Source organism: Pleurodeles waltl, chromosome 11 (assembly GCF_031143425.1).
Source record: "Pleurodeles waltl isolate 20211129_DDA chromosome 11, aPleWal1.hap1.20221129, whole genome shotgun sequence".
Taxonomy (NCBI): Eukaryota; Metazoa; Chordata; class Amphibia; order Caudata; family Salamandridae; genus Pleurodeles; species Pleurodeles waltl.
The window spans coordinates 699,496,905-699,521,834 of NC_090450.1; the positions used below are offsets into that span (position 1 = coordinate 699,496,905).

Below are 24,930 nucleotides of genomic sequence, written 5' to 3' on the forward strand. Positions count from 1 at the left end.
GCTGTTTTCCCAAAACAATTGTCCAAAGGCAGAGATAGAGGGGGCTATTTCTGTGATGACAGTCTTCTCGCAATCACTTGTCTCATTTACATTGTCTGTTTGGTGTGATGCTAGATTCAAACTGACATTGGTAAGGTGGAATTTGGACTGCCTGCCATTGATTTTTGACTTCTTTCTGAACAAGGACTACTCCTACAAGCAAAGTCCTTCGAACTTGGGATCTTATCAGGACATAGTTACGTATATGAACTTGTTGGCTAGTTGTCAAGAGGTGGACCTCGTGGTCATTGTCGGTACCTTTCTTTGGTACACTTATTGAGGGAAGAACTTGGCAACCTTTGTTAGCTCAAAAAATATGCTGTTCTGTATGCGTCTTTGGTACTTCATCTACATCTTGTATCAAGGGTCTATCTTGCTAGGTAAGGACTACAACAGCACACCTTTCAAATTCATAAACAAAGAGGTGAAAATTGTCAATATAGTTAGTCACCAAGTGGGAGATTTGCGCCGAGCTTGATGAAATGCAGGAAAGCTGGTTACGTGATCTAAATTACTACACATCCTTTATTGCAGGTCTAACCATGCTTACCGAACTAACCATTCTTTAAGCCTGAATACATATGTATTTGAATGTGTGCTTTATCATTCTGCTCCCAAGACCCTTTATCAGTTGTTGTGTACCCTTTGGCTAATTCAGTTTCCTGCTCATATTCTTCAGTCACCTTCAATCACGGAACTAGGGTAACAGAAACATTTCCTATAACATGTTTTCATAATAAATTATACACTTGAGGCTCATGGTCACACCAAAAGGTGTCTTTTGTATTTATAAACCAACATTGGATTCAGTTCCTATACTATAAATAAGGCATCAGGTGGTTGAAGTCATTGGTGGAAGCCGCTTAAGTGCAGAACACAACAGAAAGGAGTTCTTTTGAGTCATGGGGAGGTAAGAAGAGGGGTGTGTTATTGTGTAACAGAATTAGTTCACATATGTGCATATCTAAGTGGGGTTGTATTCCAAAGAAATTGTACTTTGGGCTTGGCGGCATCCCACTCCAGGCTAAGGTAAATGTTTACATTATCTGTATTTTCTGAGGTGCATTGTCAGTAGATTATATTGTCTCTTGGTGAGGGATTTAACCAAGCTCATCCTCCACATGGCAAGCCAAAACAAAAACTATAGTCACGTGAAATCTCTCTTCCCAAGTCTGTCATACCCCTTTTGGATTATTCATGAGTATCTTTGCAGTATAATTTATTGCACCTATCTAAGCAGCAACACCTTAACTAATGAAAAAGCAGAGTAGAACTACCTGTGCCTTCAAGCATGTGCTGAATAAGATGTGTTCATTGTGTCTGCTCTGTGTATGACACTTTTCCTTCCCTATAATGTCATGTCCACTTCCCAAGGAGAGCAAGCAGTTCTGCTCTGTGGAGAAAAAATAAGTGGCCTTTGGCAGTAGGACTGCTAATTCTACAGCCTGTTCGGAATACTACCCTGGGAGATGGTGCAGAGGTGTGCAAACCAGATCCCCCAAAGTTAGCAACAAAACTTTTCAAGATGTGTTAAAGGTTTGTTTGTGTCTAACCAAGTGATACATGCTGCATCTGCTCTCTCATTTGGCAGTTCACAAGTATTGCAGTAGAGTAATCCATTTAAGATCCTCTTGGTTATGGATAACGGAGGAGGAAATGGATGCACTCCATACATTTCTGAATCATCCGTTCAAATGATCCTTTCACTGTTGGCGACCAGGTGTGCCATATGAAAATGTATGTAGAGAATTGAAGTGGGACTGACTACTGGAAATAAAAAAAGGTGTCACGTAGGTCACAAGATAGGAAGTAATAAACATTCAAAGCTCTCGAAAGCAACCACTTTAGCCTCTATCATTGAAAATCATTGTGAGGCCTGCAACAGTCTTCAGCTGTAGGTGAATACTTTGCTCCTGGTGTAGGAAGCTGGTTTCTGGTTGCAGTACCCCCCTGCCTCTTTTGGTCTGGTTTTTGATGCAACTTTGGCTGAAGTGTACTGGGTTCCTACTAACCAAGGTGCCAGTGTTCCTTCCACAAAACAAGACTCCCGGTCACTTGATCCCCAAGTGGCCAGGCCCTTTAGCACCTCTAAATCCCTAGTTAATGGTACCCTGGTTCTTAGGGCATGAGTACTGAAGAGTGACCCTAAGAGCTGCAGCACAACTTGTGCCACTGTAAGGGACCCAATACCAACCTCATTCTCGCTTTGACCGAACCACAATAAAACAAGGAAACGTAGTGAGATGCTCAATATAAATAAAAAACTAGAAAAAAAATATTCTGCCATTTAAACACCGCAGTCAATATTGATCCTTAGCATAGCAGCTGTTGTTTGACTTGCAGTGGTATTGTACATACTCAATTGTCATTTTAATGTTCAAGCATGGCTGCCACGTTTGTCCCTAGCGTGTTTTCTATCAGGGACTGGTACAAAAATGATGCACTATGGACTACTACATTGCATAATGGTTGTCTGGTTTAGAGGAAGTGACTGGATGGAATGTAGCTCACTTTAATTAAATGAGTGTCAGCCAAGTAGGCTGCTAGCATTTCCTGCGGAGCTCTAGTATCCTTTTAGATTTGAACACATTTAAAAAAGAGAAACAATGAAACAAAAGGGGAAGTACAAAAAGAGAAAATTGTAAATGTAAGACCTAGCCCACCGGCCCTGGCACTGAAGCACGCTCATTTTGAGGTGGATCTGCACATGTGAATGGAAAATGCTGCCATGCACATGGCGGAAGAGACAGTGACTGATGTCAACTGAACCATTCCTCCATGCAATATTCTTCTATTGTTGAAAGCAGGTTGCAGATGATACTCGGACAGACCAGTACAGAAGAGGACTTATCCAAAGACCATCTATGTATTTATATTGGTGTAATATTTAGATGTAAGGTGGTATGTATTATTGAATGATGTATCGCAAGATCATGGCACACAATTTAGACTGTCAGGCCTTCTGAAGAGATTCTAGAAAGTTATTACAGTGAAATAGTCTACCCCTGGGGTTTGTCAAACTGGGTAGCCATCACCAAAACCCTTCACTACAAAGGTAACCTGTGAGATCTTGTATAACAAAATACCTGACTACAGGTTTTAGCACATTGCAAAAGCAGTCCATCCCTAAAGACCTATTGGCTTTAACATGTCGTTTAATAAATAAATCTGGCTTACTGCCTTTGCTGTAACTTTTCATAATAAACAGATAATACCAGTTCCATGTGCAATAACTTTTGCTAGTTAATCAAACAAGCTTATAACTTTTTATCATTCTCTTGTCACCATAACCAGCCGAAGGCTGCTGCACGGAGCTTAAGTTTTTCTGCAAGGCAACAATCGGGCAGTCATAAAATTACACAAGTATACACAGGTATATGTAGCAAAGCAAAATATAGGGTCTAACCAGAATTCTCAGTGCACATCTTCTACATACATGGTATTTCAAAGGATGTAACCAACACTGAAACCTTGCCTATTAAGGTGAACTGTGATATTTCCGCTAACAAGATAACTGTCTGTAGGCTTTAAAACAGAGTAATAAAAATTCACCCTTAATTGACTGTTGACTATAACACATCATTTTCACAATCAGTATGTCGGGCCTACTGCCCTTATCAAAACGTTTCAGAAAAACAATGAGGCCACAAACCTTTGTTATTGGCTTGTCACCATGCCCAACTCAGACCTAATGTCTTTGGCATAAGCCTTCCCTCAGGGCACAAATCAGGTATACTGTAATATAATTACAAATATGTACAAAATTAAGGTTAGTTTATTTTTTTTTAAGTGTAGATATTGGCCTTTCTTCAAGAAGTCCAGGATGAGCACTTCATTTATAAAAAAATGTTTTGCTGCATGACGTAAATAAGTCTATATTGGCCAATTGTTATAATTTGCATTTAAAATTGGATTAATATATACATTTTAAAAAACAAGAAAATTAGCAGGAGCGGAGTAATTTGTCCTTATAAATTTCACTCTCAAAGCTTTTTTTCTTTTTTTAAATTAAAATGGAGAAGAAGAAAGAGGACAATGTATACTTACAGGCTACAGCTCTGCAGATATGAAAAGTGTCTTCCTTGGAAGGCTCATAGCCCATTATGCCCAGTATGTGGCAACTGCTTCATTTCTTTTTTCCGGCTCCTGGTGAAAGGACTTTGGAACACTGAGCTTGGCATTTTTGGGATATTTCCAAAATAGTCCACGTCTAGATCTCATAAACAGTAGCGACTTCCACATTGAAATGCTCCTGTAGTCTCAGACATAGATATCATCCTAGGTTAACCTGGTGGGGCACCCTAAAACTGTACCATTGTTGGCACACAGCTAAAGGTACCAGTGGTACCAAGGACTCTGTGACCAGGGAGGGTCCCTAAGGGCTGCAGCATGTATTGTCACCCTGAGGGACCGCTCACCAAGCACATGCACACTGTCATTGCAGCTTGTGTTTATTGGTGGGGAGAAAAAGGTAAAGTTGGCATGGCATACCTCTCAGGATGCCATGCCCACTACCACTGCCTTTGGCATAGGTAAGTCACCTCTCCTAGCAGGCCTTACAGCCCTAAGGCAGGGTGCACTACATCACAGGTGAAGGCATAGCTGCATGAGTAATATATGCCCTTAGAGTGTCTTAAGTTCATTCTTAGACATTGTAAGTACAGTGTGGCCATATAAATACACTGACTGGGAGTTTCTCATTATGAACTCCACAGCTCCATGATGACTTCACTGAAGACTTGAAAGTTTACTATCCAACTTCTCAGCACAATAAACCCACACTGATACCAGTGTTGGATTTATTGTACAAGGCACCCAGACTGCATCTTAGAGATGCCCCTGAATTTTAACCAACCCTTTAGTGTAATGCTGACCAGCCTGTGCCAGCCTGCCACTAAAAGATGAGTTTCTGACCCCTAGGAGTGAGGGCCTTTGTGCCCTCTGGAGTCTGAAACAAAGACTAATCTAAGTGGAGGTGCTTCACTCCCTCCACCCCCCTCCCTTTGCAGGAACTTTAACACTTGGTAGTGAGCTTCAAAGTCTCTGGACTCCTAATACAGTGCCCCAGGGCACTCCAGCTAGTTGAGATGCCTGCCCCCCCCGACAAGGAAAATTAGGTAAAACAGGGAGGAGTGACCACTCCAGCTATGAACACCCCTAAAGTGTCCAGACCTGAAGTGGCACCCTCCATGCAGAATCCTCCATCTTGGTTTGGAGGACCTGGACCAACAGGGTTAGGAGTGTCTTCAGCCTCCCCTTCACCCTGTCTCCTCCCTCCTCCCCCCCCACCACCACCACACTCCTTTACCTCCACCAAAAGGAGTGGGCATAGGAAGGGTGTAGCCGCTCTCTGGGACAGTAGCCATTGGTTACGGCCCTCTGGCCCCTTTAACACCCCTAAATCTAGTATTTAGGGGCAGTCCTGAACCTAGCTCACCAGATTCCTAGCGTTTGCAAGAAAAAAGAGAAGCAAGAAGGACTGCTAAGTGGACCCCAGCAGAGAAGACTCCAGACACCAACTGACTTGGCCCAAGCCCTACCGGCCTGCCTGCAGCTTCTGAAGCCCTGTTCCTAAAAGGAGACACATGCTGCAGGACCAGTGGCCTCTCCAAACCACCAGAGGACCAAGAACTCCAGAGGACAGCGGCCCTGTCCACAACAAACACCAAGAAGGGCTCCAGACCTGCCCCGGATTCACGAGTCTTGCCCACTCTGCACCGGATGCCCATGACTTTAGTCCAGGTGGCCCTCTGGTCCAGAGCAGGTCCCCTGGCGATTCTGACCTTGTGTCCGCCCTGGGTTGACCCCTCCTGGCCATCACAGCACCTGCAGCCTAAATCCGGAGGACCCACTTGACCACGAGAGAACCGGATGAAGATTCCTGATGCCTAAAGGTACCCCCTGCACCCGCAGCCCCCTGGCCTTGGGGAATCTGACCACCGGTCCTGAAACGTTCAGCAGGCAGCCCTCCTTGCCCAGCCTGTGGTTTCCTGGAACCTCCTCCTGATCTTGGCTTAGAAGAAAATTCATTCTACTACGACTTCCATCCATGGTTCCACCAGACTAAAAGCAGGAAATTAAACACAGCTGTCACAACCATGAAAGCAGCAAGTGCATCTGCCCTTCTAGGGAGGTATGGCAGATCCTTATGGGACTCCCTCTGCAGCAGTTTGTCGACCTCCCAAGTGTCTGCAGAGAGGACTTCATAGAAGCCATGCATGGTGCTCTTTATTTAAGTGATCAGAGCTGCTGTTGATTAATCTTTGCTGGCAGCCTATGGTTATTGTCATGAATTGGCCCTCGTGACATTCTTGGCTCCGTCTCACGGCACTCAAACAGGATTCTTAGAAAATAATTTTCCAGTTTCCTTTCTCTGATAACTCTCTGTTTGGGAGTCCTACAGATAATGAAGTGTCTTGCAGGAAGATCAAGATGGGCATCTTGAAGGCGGTTGGTCTGGAGTACCCTTAAGAGCATCAAAACATTTTTACAAAAGGTGTTTCCGTACACACAGGGTTCAAATCCCTCAGTGGTTGCAAGGACACTACCAACAGCAGCGACAAAGATCTTTCTGGCACCACCAAATTTGTCAAACAAAGGGAAGAGGCAACCACTAATCTGCCCAAGCAGGAAAGCCTTCTACAAGCTCCAAACAATGAGCATTTACTTGTCCTCCTTCCGTTACCCACTCCGGTAGGGAGAAGTATTTCATAATATCTAACCGGGTGGAAATCCATCAGAAACAATTCCTGGGTTCTGAATAGTGTACAGAATGGTTGTTTCAGATTCACCAGTCCACTACCAAATATTCCCACAAAATCATCCAATCTACATCTTCAGATGCTGAGATCAGAAGTGAACAACCTTCTGCAACAGCATGCAGTGGAGCTTATACCTCCCAACAAGCGGGGAACAGGGATTTATTCTGGTTATTTCTTGGTGAAAATGAAGGGTCTCAAAACAAATTGAACCCATACTAGATCTAAAAGTCACAAACAAATGGATTTGGAGAGAAAAATTCAGTGTGCTAGTATTAATCAAATGTATCCTTAAATCCATCAAGGAGACTGGCTGTATTCCATAGATCTTCAGGATGCATAATTTCACATTCAAGTCATTGAATAAATGCAGCAAATACCTGACATGTAGTAGGACATAATTACTACCAGTACAAAGCACTTTCTTTTGTCCTTAAATTGGCCCCTTGTACTTTTTTGAAGTGCAATGGTTGCCGCACATCTCAGGGAAGCCAGAATATTTGTCTATCCCACACCTAGACGGTTGGCTCATCAAGGCGTCAATACAACAAGCACAACATCATTATTTAATAACTTTCTCTGTTCTCAGTTGGCTACGTCTTCATGTCAGTCACCAGAAACTGACCTAGTTGCCAGTTCATTCTTTTCATTATCTAGAACCAACTTTCCTCACCATAAAAGTAAAAATCTATCCTTCAAAGAAAATAATTTTATCCATACGTCTAAAATGTCACTCTCATGAAAGTCTCTCACCCAACGGTGAAAGGTGTCATCTCCTCTAGGCCCAATGGCCTCTTGCATATTTCTAATTCAACATTTCTGTCTCTACGTGAGACCACTACAAAAGTGTCTAGAGGACCAGTGGAGTGTATCAGTTGAGTCAATACTGGGTAACTGGAAAGACAAGATCTCACCTTCCTTCAAAGCAATGCAATCCATCAGGTGGTGTTACAAACCAAAATATCTCCTTCAAGCAATGACTTTCTGTTAGGATATTCCCTCGCAGACAATTGTGACCTACTCTTCTGTTAGGTTGGTGAGGGCATATGAATCACTTTCAAATTCAGGGAACACGATCAGCGAAGAAAACGACTTATCCCTTCTGGAACTACAAGTTGTTCATTTGGCATTGAAGCCTTGCCCACCGTCCTCAAAGATGAAATCCCTTACATGAGCAAATAAGACACTACTATGTTTTTGTAGATTCTTAGACATAATAAGTGAACAGGGAAGCCATTTTAAATGCATGTGCATGTGTTCCTCAGCTATATGATGGCTACACTGAAAATAGGGATCTTTTGTATCAAATATCTCGTATTAATAAACCCTCACTGATTCGTGATGGATGTAATAATACGTGCACTCAGAGGGCACCTTGGAAGTGCCCCCTGAAAACCTGCCAACTGCTGGTGTGCTGACTGACTTGTTTCCACCAGTCTGCCACCAACAGGTGAGTTTCTTACCCCCCCCAAGGGTGAGAGCCTTTGCTCTTACGTGGTCAGGAACACAGCCTGCTCTGGAAGGGCCCCTCCCCACAGGATGTCCTGCAAATCTGCATTCCAAGGCAGTGGACCTGCAAAGGAGCCCACCGCCCTTGGTGTGCGGATCTGGCTTCCCTCAGAGGGGAGATGCCGCTTCCCTCCCCCTTCAAAGTACACAACCCCCCCCCCCCCCCCCCCCCCAATCCCCACGGCTCATTTAGCACCTGGACAGGTGGGAAAATAAGCTATGCAGGAGGCGTGTTGCATTTGCAGGCTATACAAACCTCTAGGGTGACCAGCCTGAAATTAACAAAGCCTTAGGAATTCCACCATCTTCTGTCTGGTGGAATTAGGAATTCTGGGACGGGGTGATGCCCAGTTCCCAAAGAAAGTGGTCGTCTAGGAGGGAGTGTAGTGACACCAGTGTAATTAGCTTACTGGCTACTACCGTTCACTTCCCTTCGTGCCTCTAAATTGAGTATTTAGAGGACCACCTGATACCAGGACCTCAGATTCTCAGGACTACAGAAGGACCTAAAGAGCCAGAAAAAGCAAGAACTGAGGAGCAGCAACTGACTTGGGCCTGACTCCTGTCCTTGGCAGTTGTCAGGCGATTCATCCTGCAGCTGCTCTGCCTCCAAAAGCCTGGGATGACTGCCAGCCCTTTGAGATGTAACCAGGATCTCCTGCAGGGTAGCAGAACTGCTTCCCTGCCCAAAAAGCTCACGAGGGACTCGACTGGCAAAACCTGACACTTGATGGCACCACTGCACTGTGCCTCATAGCCAGAGTTGAAGTGGGCCAACTGTGCCAGTGTGGTCCTCCGGCTCTCCAGAGCCCAAACTCACCTTAGGTTTGCCAACAGTGGACTACCAGACGCCGCCTGCAGCTTCTTTCTTCAGGCCCCCTGCAACCTCGAATATTCCCTGCACTGGAACATAATGCCAAAAGACACCACTGCACCTGAGCCCCACGGCCCGAGGAGAAGTGGGCCAATGGTATTCCTACATCACTGAGGATCTCAAGGGTCGAGCCCCCTATTGGTTTCCCTGGACTGGCCGCCCAGTCCCTGCTTGCAGCCTCTTTCTGACTGGACCAATCTCCATTGAAGTGAATGGGACACACAACATCGTAAAACATCTATACACATGGACTGCCCAGAGCCCCTCCAAGGTGAACTGTTGTGGTGGCCTTGGATCTTCCCGCACACTCACCTCAAGTCCAGAAGGACAGTCTTGTAAGTCTTTACTAGGTACCCATATGCAGGGTCTGTTACTTTCCTGTCGGATAACATTAGGGCAACCAAGGCTGAAAATCACCTCTGCTTCTGGACCCCTCAGTGCCTCCCACAGTGACCTGTTGGTGCTGCTTTGGTCCTTGCCCCATACTTACCTTAGCTCTAGAAGATGGGTCCTGTAAGTCGCTGCAAAGTACCCATATGCAGTATGTTTTCCCCCCATAGGATAAAATTACCGCTCCTAAAATTTCAGATGATCTAGGTATCAACATTTATATAAAAGAATGTTCTTTTTATAAATTGGTATTTCATTTCTTTGAGTGTGTATCCCTTAGTGCCTTTGTGTGTGCAATAAATGCTTAGCACTACCCTCTGATACGCCTTACTCCTCACTCACACTACCACAAAGAGCATTTGGGGTGTCATTTGTGCCTCTGTATATCCTCTGGGGTTTGCTTGGACTCTTTACACAGTGTACCTATTTTTGGTTCGCTATATAAATAGCCAGCTTCCTATGCCAAACCCTTCTCCACAGACTTTTAGGCGGTGTAATAACAATATACCCTGGAATGGACTTGTTGTTAATATGTGCTCTTTCCAATACATGCCAGGCCCACAACCTTCATCATAACATTTCATACTAAACATATCAGGCCTATACAATGTTTACCTTCTTGATACCATATCCAACTCAGTCACTCTGTATTGAGAGTAAGCTTTACCACAAGCCAAAATGTGCAATACAAGTATATACATTTTAGTGGAAGCACACAACTTTTGCCCAATTAAATCCTGTACTCTGGGAAACCAAGATGTCCATGGAGCCCAACTGTCTCTCAGTAGTTTCGTACTCTAAAAGCTCTTCTTTGTTCATCACATGTCTGATTGCTGCACTGTCAAGCTAGACCTAAAATTGCATGTAAATTATTGTAGCCCTAGGGGTCCCTGAATCACAGGATGGGATCCACTGCCATAAGCGCTGAACGTATCTAAGACACTATGCAGCATCACTCCCTGAAAGGTCAAGTCCATTCCATTTTAAGCTTGAGACTTTGTATTAATGGGCTTTCACTAAGCAACTTTACTGCTACTGGCTCAGGCGCCTGGGTAAACAAACAAAATAATCACAGATGTGTGGAGGGAAAGCACGTGTTCTGAAAGCACACACCTTGTGCCCAATTCTTAGCTGGTGGTTTTAATGCTTTTTTTCCTCCATGGTAGGGAGAGGTCAGTCCTGCACTTTCCAAATGTAAGAGTTACTTTGATGTCTCTTGGGAAGATTTGAAGTTCGTCATCAGAGGGACAAAGTTTTTTTTTTTAAAGTGGGCAATGAAAATGTAAATGTTTCTCCTGTTATAAACATCTGTAAGAAGTAGTGACATAACTCCTATTGTGATTTGAAATCAGTCTGACACCTTCAACCGATTTGTTGTGAAGATATGTAGAATGCACTTTTCAGACCTTAGCTGCATTTGTTTGTTGAATGATCCCTTGACATCAAGTCTGTAGGTCAAGGGAATGGTGGAATCTTTCTGCAACTAGATAGAGACTGAAAGCACCCTTCTGGTGTCTAGGCTTTGTTGGTGACCTCTGCAGATGTACTAATGGTCTCCTGTGATTACCATCAACTCAGTTGAATGCAGAATTGGGTCTCTGGTCAACGCCCCCCCCCCCCCCCCCCAACTGTAATATGGAGGTCATGCAGACAAACAGCTGTCTTGTGAAAGAGTTGATGGTTGCTGACTGTGTCCCACCAGATCATTGGCTTCCTGCATAATTGGTGACAGTACCATCAAGAGAGAGCTTCATTTTTTTTACATCTTTGGTGTTGTTATTGTGAGATCAATAGATATACTCACAGTAAACTTTTCAAAAGCCAAAGGCACGGTTTTGGCCTTACAAGCCCTGTCCTTTTATCCCCCATTACTTAAGGGTTTTTATCTCAGCCCTCAATCTGCTGTGTGCTGGTCAGATATGCTATTCTTGAGGACTCTCTTTATTGCCCCACACCCTACCTGAGCTGCACTAATCACACCCACCTAGTTGGTCAACATAAATGGATACGTTCCTTCTATTCACACATGGCATATCAAACACTTTCTGGATGTGTTTCAGTGATGTGCTCCTGACAAGGGAATTTAACAGGACAGTAGAGATTGAGAGATATTGGTATTTGTGATGTAATTTGGGTGTGAATATTTTTCCCCGTGGCCTCCTTAGGCAAGATTTTCAATAAAAGGCAAAAAGATTAAGCTCTAAATGTATCTGAGAGCATGAGGATCTTCTTAGATAATTCTGTCAGCCAAAGAGCTAGGAAATGTATGTGGAAATCAAAATTGAGGCTGCAAAGTTTACTCTTATCCACTGCACTATCTTTTTTCCTAGGGTTCTGGTGATGTGAAATACCACTTGGGCATGTATCATAGGAGAATTAACCGTGTCACAGACCGCAACATAACCCTTTCCTTGGTTGCCAATCCATCTCACTTGGAAGCTGTTGACCCTGTTGTGCAAGGAAAGACAAAAGCTGAACAGTTTTACAGTGGGGACACAGAAGGCAAGAAGGTAAGGCTTGATCACCATATTTGCCAACTGAATGTAATCTGCTTTCAGTGTTACTTTTTCCACATCTAACATATGAAGAACTTTGCATAGTCTGCTTTGTGAGGAAGGGATGTGACAGTCAAGTGTATAATAATGCATTCATTGATGGATTAGCATTCACCTTCCACTGCCCCTACTCCTTGGTCTCAAATCTCTGGTTTCGCTCACCCTAGAATTAGTGATTAAATTGCCACCATCTCAACAAGTTTGTAATCCACACTGCCCGGCCTTCCATTGTTTCAAGGTGTCCATCATACATCTGGACTATAATCTTCCTCACTAATCCTTAATCTTGACCTTAAAATCCTTACTAGAATGGCTCGCTCATATTTGCCAGAACTTCATACCTAATAACATTACACTGGTAGACACTCTTTGCATACCTTGATCTCTCTGCTTGCATAGCCTTGTAGGAAAAGTACCTTCTTTTTGGCATGGTTACCCCCATTCGCCTTGCAACATTGTTTCTCTGGCTCCTTCCAGCAACTCCAACATTTCCCCGGATGTGCATCCTTTGGAGTTGGCAAGACTTCAGCTGCACCAAGAAGCAAGAAGGAATCTTCTTTTGAGTGAAGGAGTCCCTCCTCTGCATCTGCAGGCACCTACAGCAGTGTCGACTGGCTGCATAGATCTGCTCTCCTATGGAACTGCCTAGATCCTGCATCACAGGTGGTGGTCTGGAGTGGTCCCCTTGTTCCTCTCCAACCCGCTGTCCAACTTGGGAGACAGCAAGCCCTTGCCTCTCCTTGCAGGACAGTACCCCTGTGCACCCCAACTCTTGCAGCAACCAAGGCTTGTTGTCTCCTGCTCCAAAGGATCTTCAGGCTCCAAATAGTCCCAGCCCCCAGCACTTCATCCTTCCATGAACAGTCTCCCCATGCTGCTACAGTGATCTGGGACTCCCCTCCAGGTGTGCTGACTGGACCTCACTGCAACGTACTGTGCCTGCTGCCAGTGGGTTGCCTGTGAGCTTCGACTTCTTCTGCTGGCTGACTGCCGAGGGTCAGCCCAAAAACCCATCCAAGGGTCGAGTCCCCTGGACCTTGCTTGTCCTCTTCAGCCTTGCAACTCTTCTTTAGCCCCTTCTTTAATTTTCCCAGGCTTGTTGTTGGTTCTCCTAAATCACTGACCATCTGCGACCCGACTACTGATGTGGGACACCATCTGCACAGCTCCAAGGCTCCTCTTCAGCTCCTGGGCTCCACAGCTGGTCTTCTTCCCCCATCGACCCGGATCTTCGTCCACAGAAGGGTGGGTAGTGGCTCCTGCCCCCACTGGATACGCCATTGCGGACTGGACTCTGTTCTCTTCATTTGCAGGTCCTCTCCTTCCAGAATCCACCTTTGGTTTTTTCTAGTCTGGTCCTGTTCTTGCACATTCCCTTTTCTAAATCCTCCTGTTAGTCCTTGGGAAGACCAGGTAGTTATCTCTGCTCTCCTGGTCGCTGAGGGTCACTTAGGTACTCACCTTTTGGGGGTCCCTAGTTCTTCCAGCTTCCCTCTGACTCCATATCCTTGGGTGGGGACTTCACTTCACATTCCACTATTTTAGTACAGGGAGTGCAGAATTATTAGGCAAGTTGTATTTTTGAGGATTAATTTTATTATTGAACAACAACCATGTTCTCAATGAACCCAAAAAACTCATTAATATCAAAGCTGAATATTTTTGGAAGTAGTTTTTAGTTTGTTTTTAGTTTTAGCTATGTTAGGGGGATATCTGTGTGTGCAGGTGACTATTACTGTGCATAATTATTAGGCAACTTAACAAAAAACAAATATATACCCATTTCAATTATTTATTATTACCAGTTGTAAGGAAATGCCTCCTTGGCATGGTTGCCCCCTGACTTTTTGCCTTTGCTGATGCTATGTTTACAATTGAAAGTGTGCTGAGGCCTGCTAACCAGGCCCCAGCACCAGTGTTCTTTCCCTAACCTGTACTTTTGTATCCACAATTGGCAGACCCTGGCATCCAGATAAGTCCCTTGTAACTGGTACTTCTAGTACCAAGGGCCCTGATGCCAAGGAAGGTCTCTAAGGGCTGCAGCATGTCTTATGCCACCCTGGAGACCTCTCACTCAGCACAGACACACTGCTTGCCAGCTTGTGTGTGCTAGTGAGGACAAAACGAGTAAGTCGACATGGCACTCCCCTCAGGGTGCCATGCCAGCCTCTCACTGCCTATGCAGTATAGGTAAGACACCCCTCTAGCAGGCCTTACAGCCCTAAGGCAGGGTGCACTATACCATAGGTGAGGGTACCAGTGCATGAGCACTGTACCCCTACAGTGTCTAAGCAAAACCTTAGACATTGTAAGTGCAGGGTAGCCATAAGAGTATATGGTCTGGGAGTCTGTTTTACACGAACTCCACAGCACCATAATGGCTACACTGAAAACTGGGAAGTTTGGTATCAAACTTCTCAGCACAATAAATGCACACTGATGCCAGTGTACATTTTATTGCAAAATACACCCCAGAGGGCACCTTAGAGGTGCCCCCTGAAACTTAACCGACTATCTGTGTAGGCTGACTAGTTCCAGCAGCCTGCCACACTAGAGACATGTTGCTGGCCCCATGGGGGGAGAGTGCCTTTGTCACTCTGAGGCCAGTAACAAAGCCTGCACTGGGTGGGGATGCTAACACCTCCCCCAGGCAGGAGCTGTAACACCTGGCGGTGAGCCTCAAAGGCTCACCCCTTTGTCACAGCACCGCAGGACACTCCAGCTAGTGGAGTTGCCCGCCCCCTCCGGCCCCGGCCCCCACTTTTGGCAGCAAGGCCGGAGAAAATAATGAGAATAACAAGGAGGAGTCACTGGCCAGTCAGGACAGCCCCTAAGGTGTCCTGAGCTGAGGTGACTCTAACTTTTAGAAATCCTCCATCTTGCAGATGGAGGATTCCCCAAATAGGGTTAGGATTGTGACCCCCTCCCCTTGGGAGGAGGCACAAAGAGGGTGTACCCACCCTCAGGGCTAGTAGCCATTGGCTACTAACCCCCCAGACCTAAACACGCCCTTAAATTTAGTATTTAAGGGCTACCCTGAACCCTAGAAAATTAGATTCCTGCAACAACAAGAAGAAGGACTGCCTAGCTGAAACCCCTGCAGAGGAAGACCAGAAGACAACAACTGCCTTGGCTCCAGAAACTCACCGGCCTGTCTCCTGCCTTCCAAAGAACTCTGCTCCAGCGACGCCTTCCAAAGGGACCAGCGACCTCTGAATCCTCTGAGGACTGCCCTGCTCCGACGACGACAAGAAACTCCCGAGGACAGCGGACCTGCTCCAAAAAGACTGCAACTTTATCCAAAGAAGCAGCTTTAAAGAACCCTGCAATCTCCCCGCAAGAAGCGTGAGACTTGCAACACTGCACCCGGCGACCCCGACTCGGCTGGTGGAGAACCAACACCTCAGGGAGGACCCCCGGACTACTCTACGACTGAGTACCAAAACCTGTCCCCCCTGAGCCCCCACAGCGCCGCCTGCAGAGGGAATCCCGAGGCTTCCCCTGACCGCGACTCTCTGAAACCTAAGTCCCGACGCCTGGAAAAGACCCTGCACCCGCAGCCCCCAGGACCTGAAGGACCGGACTTTCACTGCAGAAGTGACCCCCAGGAGTCCCTCTCCCTTGCCCAAGTGGAGGTTTCCCCGAGGAAGCCCCCCCTTGCCTGCCTGCAGCGCTGAAGAGATCCCTTGATCTCTCATTGACTTCCATTGCGAACCCGACGCTTGTTCTAACACTGCACCCGGCCGCCCCCGCGCCGCTGAGGGTGAAATTTCTGTGTGGGCTTGTGTCCCCCCCCGGTGCCCTACAAAACCCCCCTGGTCTGCCCTCCGAAGACGCGGGTACTTACCTGTAAGCAGACCGGAACCGGGGCACCCCCTTCTCTCCATTCTAGCCTATGCGTTTTGGGCACCACGTTGAACTCTGCACCTGACCGGCCCTGAGCTGCTGGTGTGGTAACTTTGGGGTTGCTCTGAACCCCCAACGGTGGGCTACCTTGGACCAAGAACTGAACCCTGTAAGTGTCTTACTTACCTGGTAAACTAACAAAAACTTACCTCCCCCAGAAACTGTGAAAATTGCACTGTGTCCACTTTTAAAGTAGCTATTTGTGAATAACTTGAAAAGTATACATGCAATTGAAATGATTCACAGTTTCTAATGTACTTACCTGCAATACCTTTCAAACAAGATATTACATGTTAAATTTGAACCTGTGGTTCTTAAAATAAACTAAGAAAAGATATTTTTCTATAACAAAACCTATTGGCTGGATTTGTCTCTGAGTGTGTGTACCTCATTTATTGTCTATGTGTATGTACAACAAATGCTTAACACTACTCCTTGGATAAGCCTACTGCTCGACCACACTACCACAAAATAGAGCATTAGTATTATCTATTTTTACCACTATTTTACCTCTAAGGGGAACCCTTGGACTCTGTGCATGCTATTCCTTACTTTGAAATAGCACATACAGAGCCAACTTCCTACACCAGTGAAACCAATACAACATCTCAACATTCACAAATATACATTTCTGACATTCAAAAACAAAACAAAAACAAATCAGTGACCAATATAGCCACCTTTCTTTGCAAGGACACTCAAAAGCCTGCCATCCATGGATTCTGTCAGTGTTTTGATCTGTTCACCATCAACATTGCGTGCAGCAGCAACCACAGCCTCCCAGACACTGTTCAGAGAGGTGTACTGTTTTCCCTCCTTGTAAATCTCACATTTGATGATGGACCACAGGTTCTCAATGGGGTTCAGATCAGGTGAACAAGGAGGCCATGTCATTAGATTTCCTTCTTTTATACCCTTTCTTGCCAGCCACGCTGTGGAGTACTTGGACGCGTGTGATGGAGCATTGTCCTGCATGAAAATCATGTTTTTCTTGAAGGATGCAGGCTTCTTCCTGTACCACTGCTTGAAGAAGGTGTCTTCCAGGAACTGGCAGTAGGACTGGGAGTTGAGCTTGACTCCATCCTCAACCCGAAAAGGCCCCACAAGCTCATCTTTGATGATACCAGCCCAAACCAGTACTCCACCTCCACCTTGCTGGCGTCTGAGTCGGACTGGAGCTCTCTGCCCTTTACCAATCCAGCCACGGGCCCATCAAGACTCACTCTCATTTCATTAGTCCATAAAACCTTAGAAAAATCAGTCTTGAGATATTTCTTGGCCCAGTCTTGACGTTTCAGCTTGTGTGTCTTGTTCAGTGGTGGTCGTCTTTCAGCCTTTCTTACCTTGGCCATGTCTCTGAGTATTGCACACCTTGTGCTTTTGGGCACTCCAGTGATGTTGCAGCTCTGAAATATGGCCAAACTGGTGGCAAGTGGCATCGTGGCAGCTGCACGCTTGACTTTTCTCAGTTCATGGGCAGTTATTTTGCGCCTTGGTTTTTCCACACGCTTCTTGCGACCCTGTTGACTATTTTGAATGAAACGCTTGATTGTTCGATGATCACGCTTCAGAAGCTTTGCAATTTTAAGAGTGCTGCATCCCTCTGCAAGATATCTCACTATTTTTGACTTTTCTGAGCCTGTCAAGTCCTTCTTTTGACCCATTTTGCCAAAGGAAAGGAAGTTGCCTAATAATTATGCACACCTGATATAGGGTGTTGATGTCATTAGACCACACCCCTTCTCATTACAGAGATGCACATCACCTAATATGCTTAATTGGTAGTAGACTTTCGAGCCTATACAGCTTGGAGTAAGACAACATGCATAAAGAGGATGATGTGGTCAAAATAATAATTTGCCTAATAATTCTGCACTCCCTGTATATGGTTTGGTCCTCCCTTAGGGCCCTAACTATTTTTCATTAATTCTTACCAATGCTTGTTGTTTCTTGTGCCAATTCCAAGGTATTACTGTGTGTGTGTGTGTGTATATATATATATGATTACACAGGCCTGTTGTAGCTAATGTTGGGGATGGGGCAACGAGGGAGCAGGGTTGAAAGCCAAAGACAACAAACAAACAGGAATCTATCTTGCAGAACATGGAAACTTTTAAAACTATCTCATTGGTATCTTGCCCTAATCTTTATTCAGGGATTCCCTGGATAGGATTAAAAATAGTCAACTGGTGGTGATCTTGGGAAATTATTACTTAATCACCCCTGATTATCTGCTCTTATGTCGACATGTTTGAGCTCATCTAACTTGTTCTGTGGGCATCTGCAGGTGTTTCCTTGTCCCTTTTTGTGGTAGTTGTTTAAGGTTTTGGGAGGACGGACAAGGACATTCTTCCTCTCCCCTTTTTGTTGTGTATATACTACTGTGTAAGCAAAGCCCAATGATGAAGCATGCCATGACTAGTTGCTGAGGGCAGTTTTTAACAACCCAGTATTGTTTTGTATTAAGGTAGAGCTCTAAATTGTCCTGTGTGCATCTGCTGGTGTTTGCAAGTTACTTTTCTTCAAATAATTCTGAAGGCTCGTGGTATCTTTCTAACTCTTCCATAGCCCACAATCCACCATGGCAAAGACTTAACTTCTAATAATTTTTTTATCTGCCATTGGGCTTGTGCATTCCGGCTCTAGTGCCAGGACCGTCCACAACTTCATGACCGTTGGTGCTATTTTCGAGGATCCTGATCCAGCAATGGAAGATCTATCTTTTGCGTTGGCAACTGCGTTGATTCGACTTTGAACTGCTCTGAAGCGCTTTCTTAGACAGGAACCGGGTTGTATCAACAATTAGTGTTGTTGAAGATGTTGTGGCGAAGACTCCCTTCCAATTTGGTCCAATTGCGATAATACAGCTCCATGGTCCCATCAACATCGGGTCTGTAACCTTTGCCTGCCCCAGAGCATGTGAAGTTGACCTGCTTGTTCTGCAAGATGTCAATGCAAAAAGGCCATCTGTTTTCACTAAAAGTACTGCTGGACCCATCACAAAATGCAGCATTGAGACCTGTCTGATGAACCGGACCTATTTGGCCCCGGAGACATTGAGAGCTGTGACAAAGTACAGGAACACTTTCAGAGATCTCGCTGGCACAAATAGACTGAATCCCTGCAGGTCGACTCCTCTGACACACCGTAAGTTGAGTAGGGGACCAACCAATGGAGCAGGAAGCCTAGGGAAAAAAATACTCCTAAAGCTTCTATTCCGCCACACCTATTTGAGGATCAACCCCTGGTGAGCAACCTTGAAAAAAATCTCACACTTACGCCAAGCATCGCACCCAAGGTATTCGGACATTAAGCCAGCGACAAGTCAACAGATGCACAACCTACATATTCAGGTCTTGCCCCCAAGAGACCCCTACCGTCCCTCTCCTCCCTCCACTGCCCCAACACAAACACAGAGCATCAGGGGCATCTTGGCTATCCAAACTTCTTGGAGAAGAAGCTGATTGTTTGGCACCTGAGGCCTTAAAATGTGATCATCTTAAACTACAGGATGTGTATACAAATCCTGCACGAGGCTTGCAAACACACCTAAAGGGCTAGTTACTCCCCAAGTTGAAAGTATTTATTACTGATAAGTTAAATATATAGTCCCACTTACTGCAGTAACTTATTAATATATTGTATGTGCTGCCTTGTCAAATGGAAGCGTTAGCATACAGTTCGATGGCATGTGTGGCTGTAGATACACATGGTGTGCATGCTCCTGCCATCTAGTGTTGAGATCAGAGTGTTAGGTTGTTTATTTTTTTTTGGAGTCACGGGATCGAGTGACTCCTTCTCGATGACACTGCATATGGGCATCGGCTCCTTTATTTGATTGTTTTCTCTCCCCTGGCTACGGTTTTGAAATCTTTTACGTTCGATGGCATCTGTCGCTGTAGATACACATGGTCTGCATTAGCTCGCCATCTGGTGTTGGGTCGGAGTGTTACAAGTTGTTTTTCTTCGAAGAAGTGTTTTCGAGTCACTGGACCGAGTGGCTCCTCCTTCTGTGCTCATTGCGCATGGGCGTCGACTCCATCTTCGATTGTTTTCTTTCCGCCATCGGGTTCGGACGTGTTCCTGTCGCTCCGAGTTTCGGAACGGAAAGATAGCTGAAAACGGAAGATTTTCGACGGTATCGTTGCGATCCGGTTCGAGATAAACACATACGACAACGCATTGAACATCGAAGCGCTTCGGTGCCCTTCGGGGTAGATTTCGGCACACCGTCGGGGCCTAGTCGGCCCGACCGCGTGGAGAACAACGCCGATGGAACGGACCCCGTTTCGATTCTGCCCTGAATGCCACAACAAATATCCTTATACGGACCAACACTCGGTCTGTAACCTGTGCCTGTCACCCGAGCACAGCGAAGAATCCTGTGAGGCCTGTCGGCGTTCCGGTCCCGAAAAACTCTGCGCGACCGTCGAGCGAGAAGACTGCAGATGGCGTCCACGCCAAAGGAGCATCGACAGTTCGAGACAGAAGAGGAACAGGAGGAATCCTTTTCCATCCAGGATTCAGACTCCGACGAACTCGACCATCCAAAAACAGTGAGTAAGACGTCGAGATCAGAAATTAAAAAAGGCAAAAAGGCCCAGGGGACGCCACTGCCAACCGGCCATGGCTCAACCCAAATTCACGGTGACCAACAATCGGCACCGAAAAAGGCCCATTCAGTGTCGAGATCGTCCGACTCCGGTCGAGACACCGGCACGCAGCCTCCTCGGGACCGAGAGAGTGCTAAAGAGAAGCATCGACACCGAGAGTTCGGTGTCGACACGGATCGACGCCGAGACAGTGGCGCCGAAGATCATAGAGGCCAAGATTTTTCGGCACAAAAGAAGAGGAAGGTTACCTCGGAGCCGAAAAAACAAACAACAGGGTTTTCGGAGCCGAAAAAAGCACCAACAGACCCAGTTTCAGGCTCCTATACTGAAGAACTTTCTATGTCTTCACAAATGAAAAGACACAGATTCGAACAGGAACTGCAATCCACTGAAGTGGATCACACGCAGAAGCGTATCTTTATTCAGCAGGGGACAGGGAAGATCAGTACCCTTCCACCTGTCAAAAGAAAGAGAACACTTCAGTTTGTAGCACGAGAGGCTCCTCAGCAACAAACAGCAAAGACGGTAACACCTCCTCCCTCGCCTCCACCTGTAACTCCGGCTTCACCAACTTAAACCCAGTCACATTCGCCAGCTCACACCGCCATGAGCCACGACGACCAAGATCAAGACGCGTGGGACTTGTACGATGCACCAGTGTCTGATAACAGCCCAGACACATACCCAACTAGGCCATCACCACCTGAGGACAGCACAGCCTATTCACAAGTGGTGGCTAGAGCAGCTCAGTTCCATAATGTGGAACTACACTCTGAACAAGTAGAGGATGACTTTTTATTTAACACCCTCTCCTCCACCCACAGCTCCTACCAAAGCCTGCCTATGCTCCCAGGCATGCTTCGCCATGCAAAGGAGATCTTCAAAGAGCCAGTCAAAAGCAGGGCAGTAACGCCTAGAGTGGACAAAAAATATAAGGCGCTTCCTACGGACCCTGTATTCATCACCTCTCAGCTGCCACCAGATTCTGTGGTGGTAGGGGCTGCCAGAAAACGGGCAAATTCACACACTTCTGGGGATGCACCTCCCCCAGATAAAGAAAGCAGAAAGTTTGATGCAGCCGGGAAGAGGGTCGCTGTCCAGGCAGCAAACCAGTGGCGCATCGCAAACTCACAAGCGCTGCTAGCGCGATACGACAGAGCCCACTGGGATGAGATGCAGCATCTCATTGAACATCTCCCAAAAGATCTACAAAAAAGAGCAAAACAGGTTGTTGAAGAAGGTCAAAACATTTCCAACAATCAAATACGCTCCTCTATGGATGCAGCAGACACAGCCGCAAGGACCATTAATACGTCGGTTACCATCCGTAGGCACGCATGGCTCAGAACGTCTGGATTCAAGCCGGAAATTCAGCAGGCAGTACTTAACATGCCAGTAAACGAAAAAATGCTGTTCGGTCCGGAGGTCGACACAGCCATAGAAAAGCTCAAAAAGGACACTGACACTGCCAAGGCCATGGGCGCACTCTACTCCCCGCAGAGCAGAGGATCTTATACCACCTTCCGCAAAACACCTTTTAGAGGAGGGTTTCGGGGTCAGGCCACACAAGCCAGTACCTCACAGTCCGCACCGTCCACCTACCAAGGACAGTACAGGGGAGGCTTTCGGGGCCAGTATAGAGGAGGGCAATTCCCTAGGAATAGAGGAAGATTTCAAAGCCCCAAAACCACTACCAACAAGCAGTGACTCACAAGCACACAAATAAACACAGGAGTTTATTCACTGTACTTCTTGATACCAAAAAAGGACAAAACACTGAGACCAATTCTGGACCTCAGAGTAGTAAACACATTCATCAAATCAGACCACTTTCACATGGTCACACTACAAGTAGTGTTACCATTGCTCAAAAAACACAACTACATGACAACCCTAGACCTCAAAGACGCATATTTCCATATACCAATACATCAATCACACAGAAAATATCTAAGGTTTGTATTCAAAGGAATACATTACCAATTCAAAGTATTGCCTTTCGGTTTAACAACCGCTCCAAGGGTATTCACAAAATGCCTAGCAGTAGTCGCTGCACACATCAGAAGGCAGCAAATACATGTATTCCCGTATCTAGACGACTGGCTAATCAAAACCAGTTCGCTCACACAATGCTCAAACCACACAAATCAAGTCATACAAACCCTCTACAAACTAGGGTTCACCGTCAACTTTGCAAAATCCAACATTCAGCCAAGCAAAGTACAGCAATATCTAGGAGCCATAATAGACACGACAAAAGGAGTAGCAACGCCAACTCCACAAAGAATTCACAATTTCAACAGTCATTCAACACATGTCTCCAAATCAAACAATACAAGCAAGAACAATACTACAGCTCCTAGGCATGATGTCCTCATGCATAGCCATTGTCCCAAACGCAAGACTGCACATGAGGCCCTTACAACAATGCCTAGCCTCACAGTGGTCTCAAGCACAGGGTCACCTTCTAGATCTGGTGTTAATAGACCGCCAAACTTACCTCTCGCTTCTATGGTGGAACAGTATAAATTTAAACAAAGGGCGGCCTTTCCAAGACCCAGTGCCACAGTACGTAATAACAACAGATGCTTCCATGACAGGGTGGGGAGCACATCTCAATCAACACACCATAAGAGGACAATGGAACATACATCAAACAAAACTGCATATAAATCATCTAGAATTATTAGCAGTTTCTCAAGCACTAAAAGCTTTCCAACCAATCATAACCCACAAATACATCCTTGTCAAAACAGACAACATGACAACGATGTATTATCTAAACAAACAAGGAGGAACACATTCAACGCAGTTAAGCTTATTAGCTCAAAACATATGGAAGTGGGCAATCCACCATCAAATTCGCCTCATAGCACAGTTTATTCCAGGGATCCAGAATCAACTGGCAGACAATCTCCCTCGAGATCACCAACAAGTCCACGAATGGGAAATCCACCCACAAATTCTGAACACCTACTTCACACTCTGGGGAACACCTCAGATAGACTTATTTGCAACAAAAGAGAACGCAAAATGCCAAAACTTCGCGTCCAGATACCCACACAAGCAATCCCAAGGCAATGCCCTATGGATGAACTGGTCAGGAATATTTGCTTATGCTTTTCCTCCTCTCCCTCTCCTCCCTTATCTAGTGAACAAATTGAGTCAAAACAAACTCAAACTCATTTTAATAGCACCAACGTGGGCAAGACAACCCTGGTACACAACACTGCTAGATCTTTCTGTAGTACCCCACATCAAACTGCCGAACAAACCAGATCTGTTAACGCAACACAACCAACAGATCAGACACCCAGATCCAGCATCGCTGAATCTAGCAATCTGGCTCCTGAAATCCTAGAATTCGGACACTTACAACTTAGCCAAGAGTGTATGGAGGTCATAAAGCAGGCCAGAAGGCCATCCACTAGACACTGCTACGCAAGTAAGTGGAAAAGATTTGTTTGTTACTGCCATCATAATCAGATACAACCACTAGACGCAACTCCAAAACATATAATAAATTACTTGCTCCATTTACAAAAAGCAAGGCTAGCCTTCTCTTCTATTAAAATACACCTTGCAGCAATATCTGCATACCTGCAGACTACCTATTCAACTTCCTTGTATAGGATACCAGTCATCAAAGCATTCATAGAAGGTCTTAAAAGAATTATACCACCAAGAACACCACCTGTTCCTTCATGGAACCTAAACGTGGTCCTAACAAGACTCATGGGCCCACCTTTCGAACCCATGCACTCTTGCGGAATACAATTCCTAACCTGGAAAGTTGCCTTTCTCATCGCCATTACATCTCTGAGAAGAGTAAGTGAAATTCAAGCGTTCACAACACAGGAACCTTTTATACAAATACATAAAAATAAGGTCGTCCTACGACCTAATCCAAAATTTTTACCAAAAGTTATTTCACCGTTCCATCTAAATCAAACGGTAGAACTACCTGTTTTTTTCCCACAGCCAGATTCTGTGGCTGAAAGAGCACTACATACATTAGATGTCAAAAGAGCATTAATGTACTACATTGACAGAACAAAGAACATCAGAAAGACTAAACAGCTATTTATTGCATTCCAAAAACCTCATGCAGGTAACCCAATATCAAAACAAGGTATAGCCAGATGGATTGTTAAATGCATCCAAATCTGCTACCTTAAAGCAAAAAGACAACTGCCCATTACTCCCAGGGCACATTCAACCAGGAAAAAAGGTGCTTCAATGGCCTTTTTAGGAAACATCCCAATGCATGAAATATGTAAGGCAGC

The 24,930-nt window shown here is 45.5% G+C and overlaps 1 protein-coding gene across 6 annotated transcripts in view; it reads left to right on the forward strand.

Annotated features, from left to right (window-relative positions):
• Positions 1-24,930, forward strand: part of OGDH (oxoglutarate dehydrogenase) — an 833,675-nt gene that overhangs the window by 354,100 nt on the left and 454,645 nt on the right. For all 6 annotated transcript variants that reach the window (XM_069214267.1, XM_069214270.1, XM_069214268.1 and 3 more), the window contains one exon: positions 11,901-12,080. In XM_069214267.1, the coding sequence (XP_069070368.1) occupies positions 11,901-12,080 (180 nt within the window). The remainder of the gene's footprint in view (positions 1-11,900; positions 12,081-24,930) is intronic.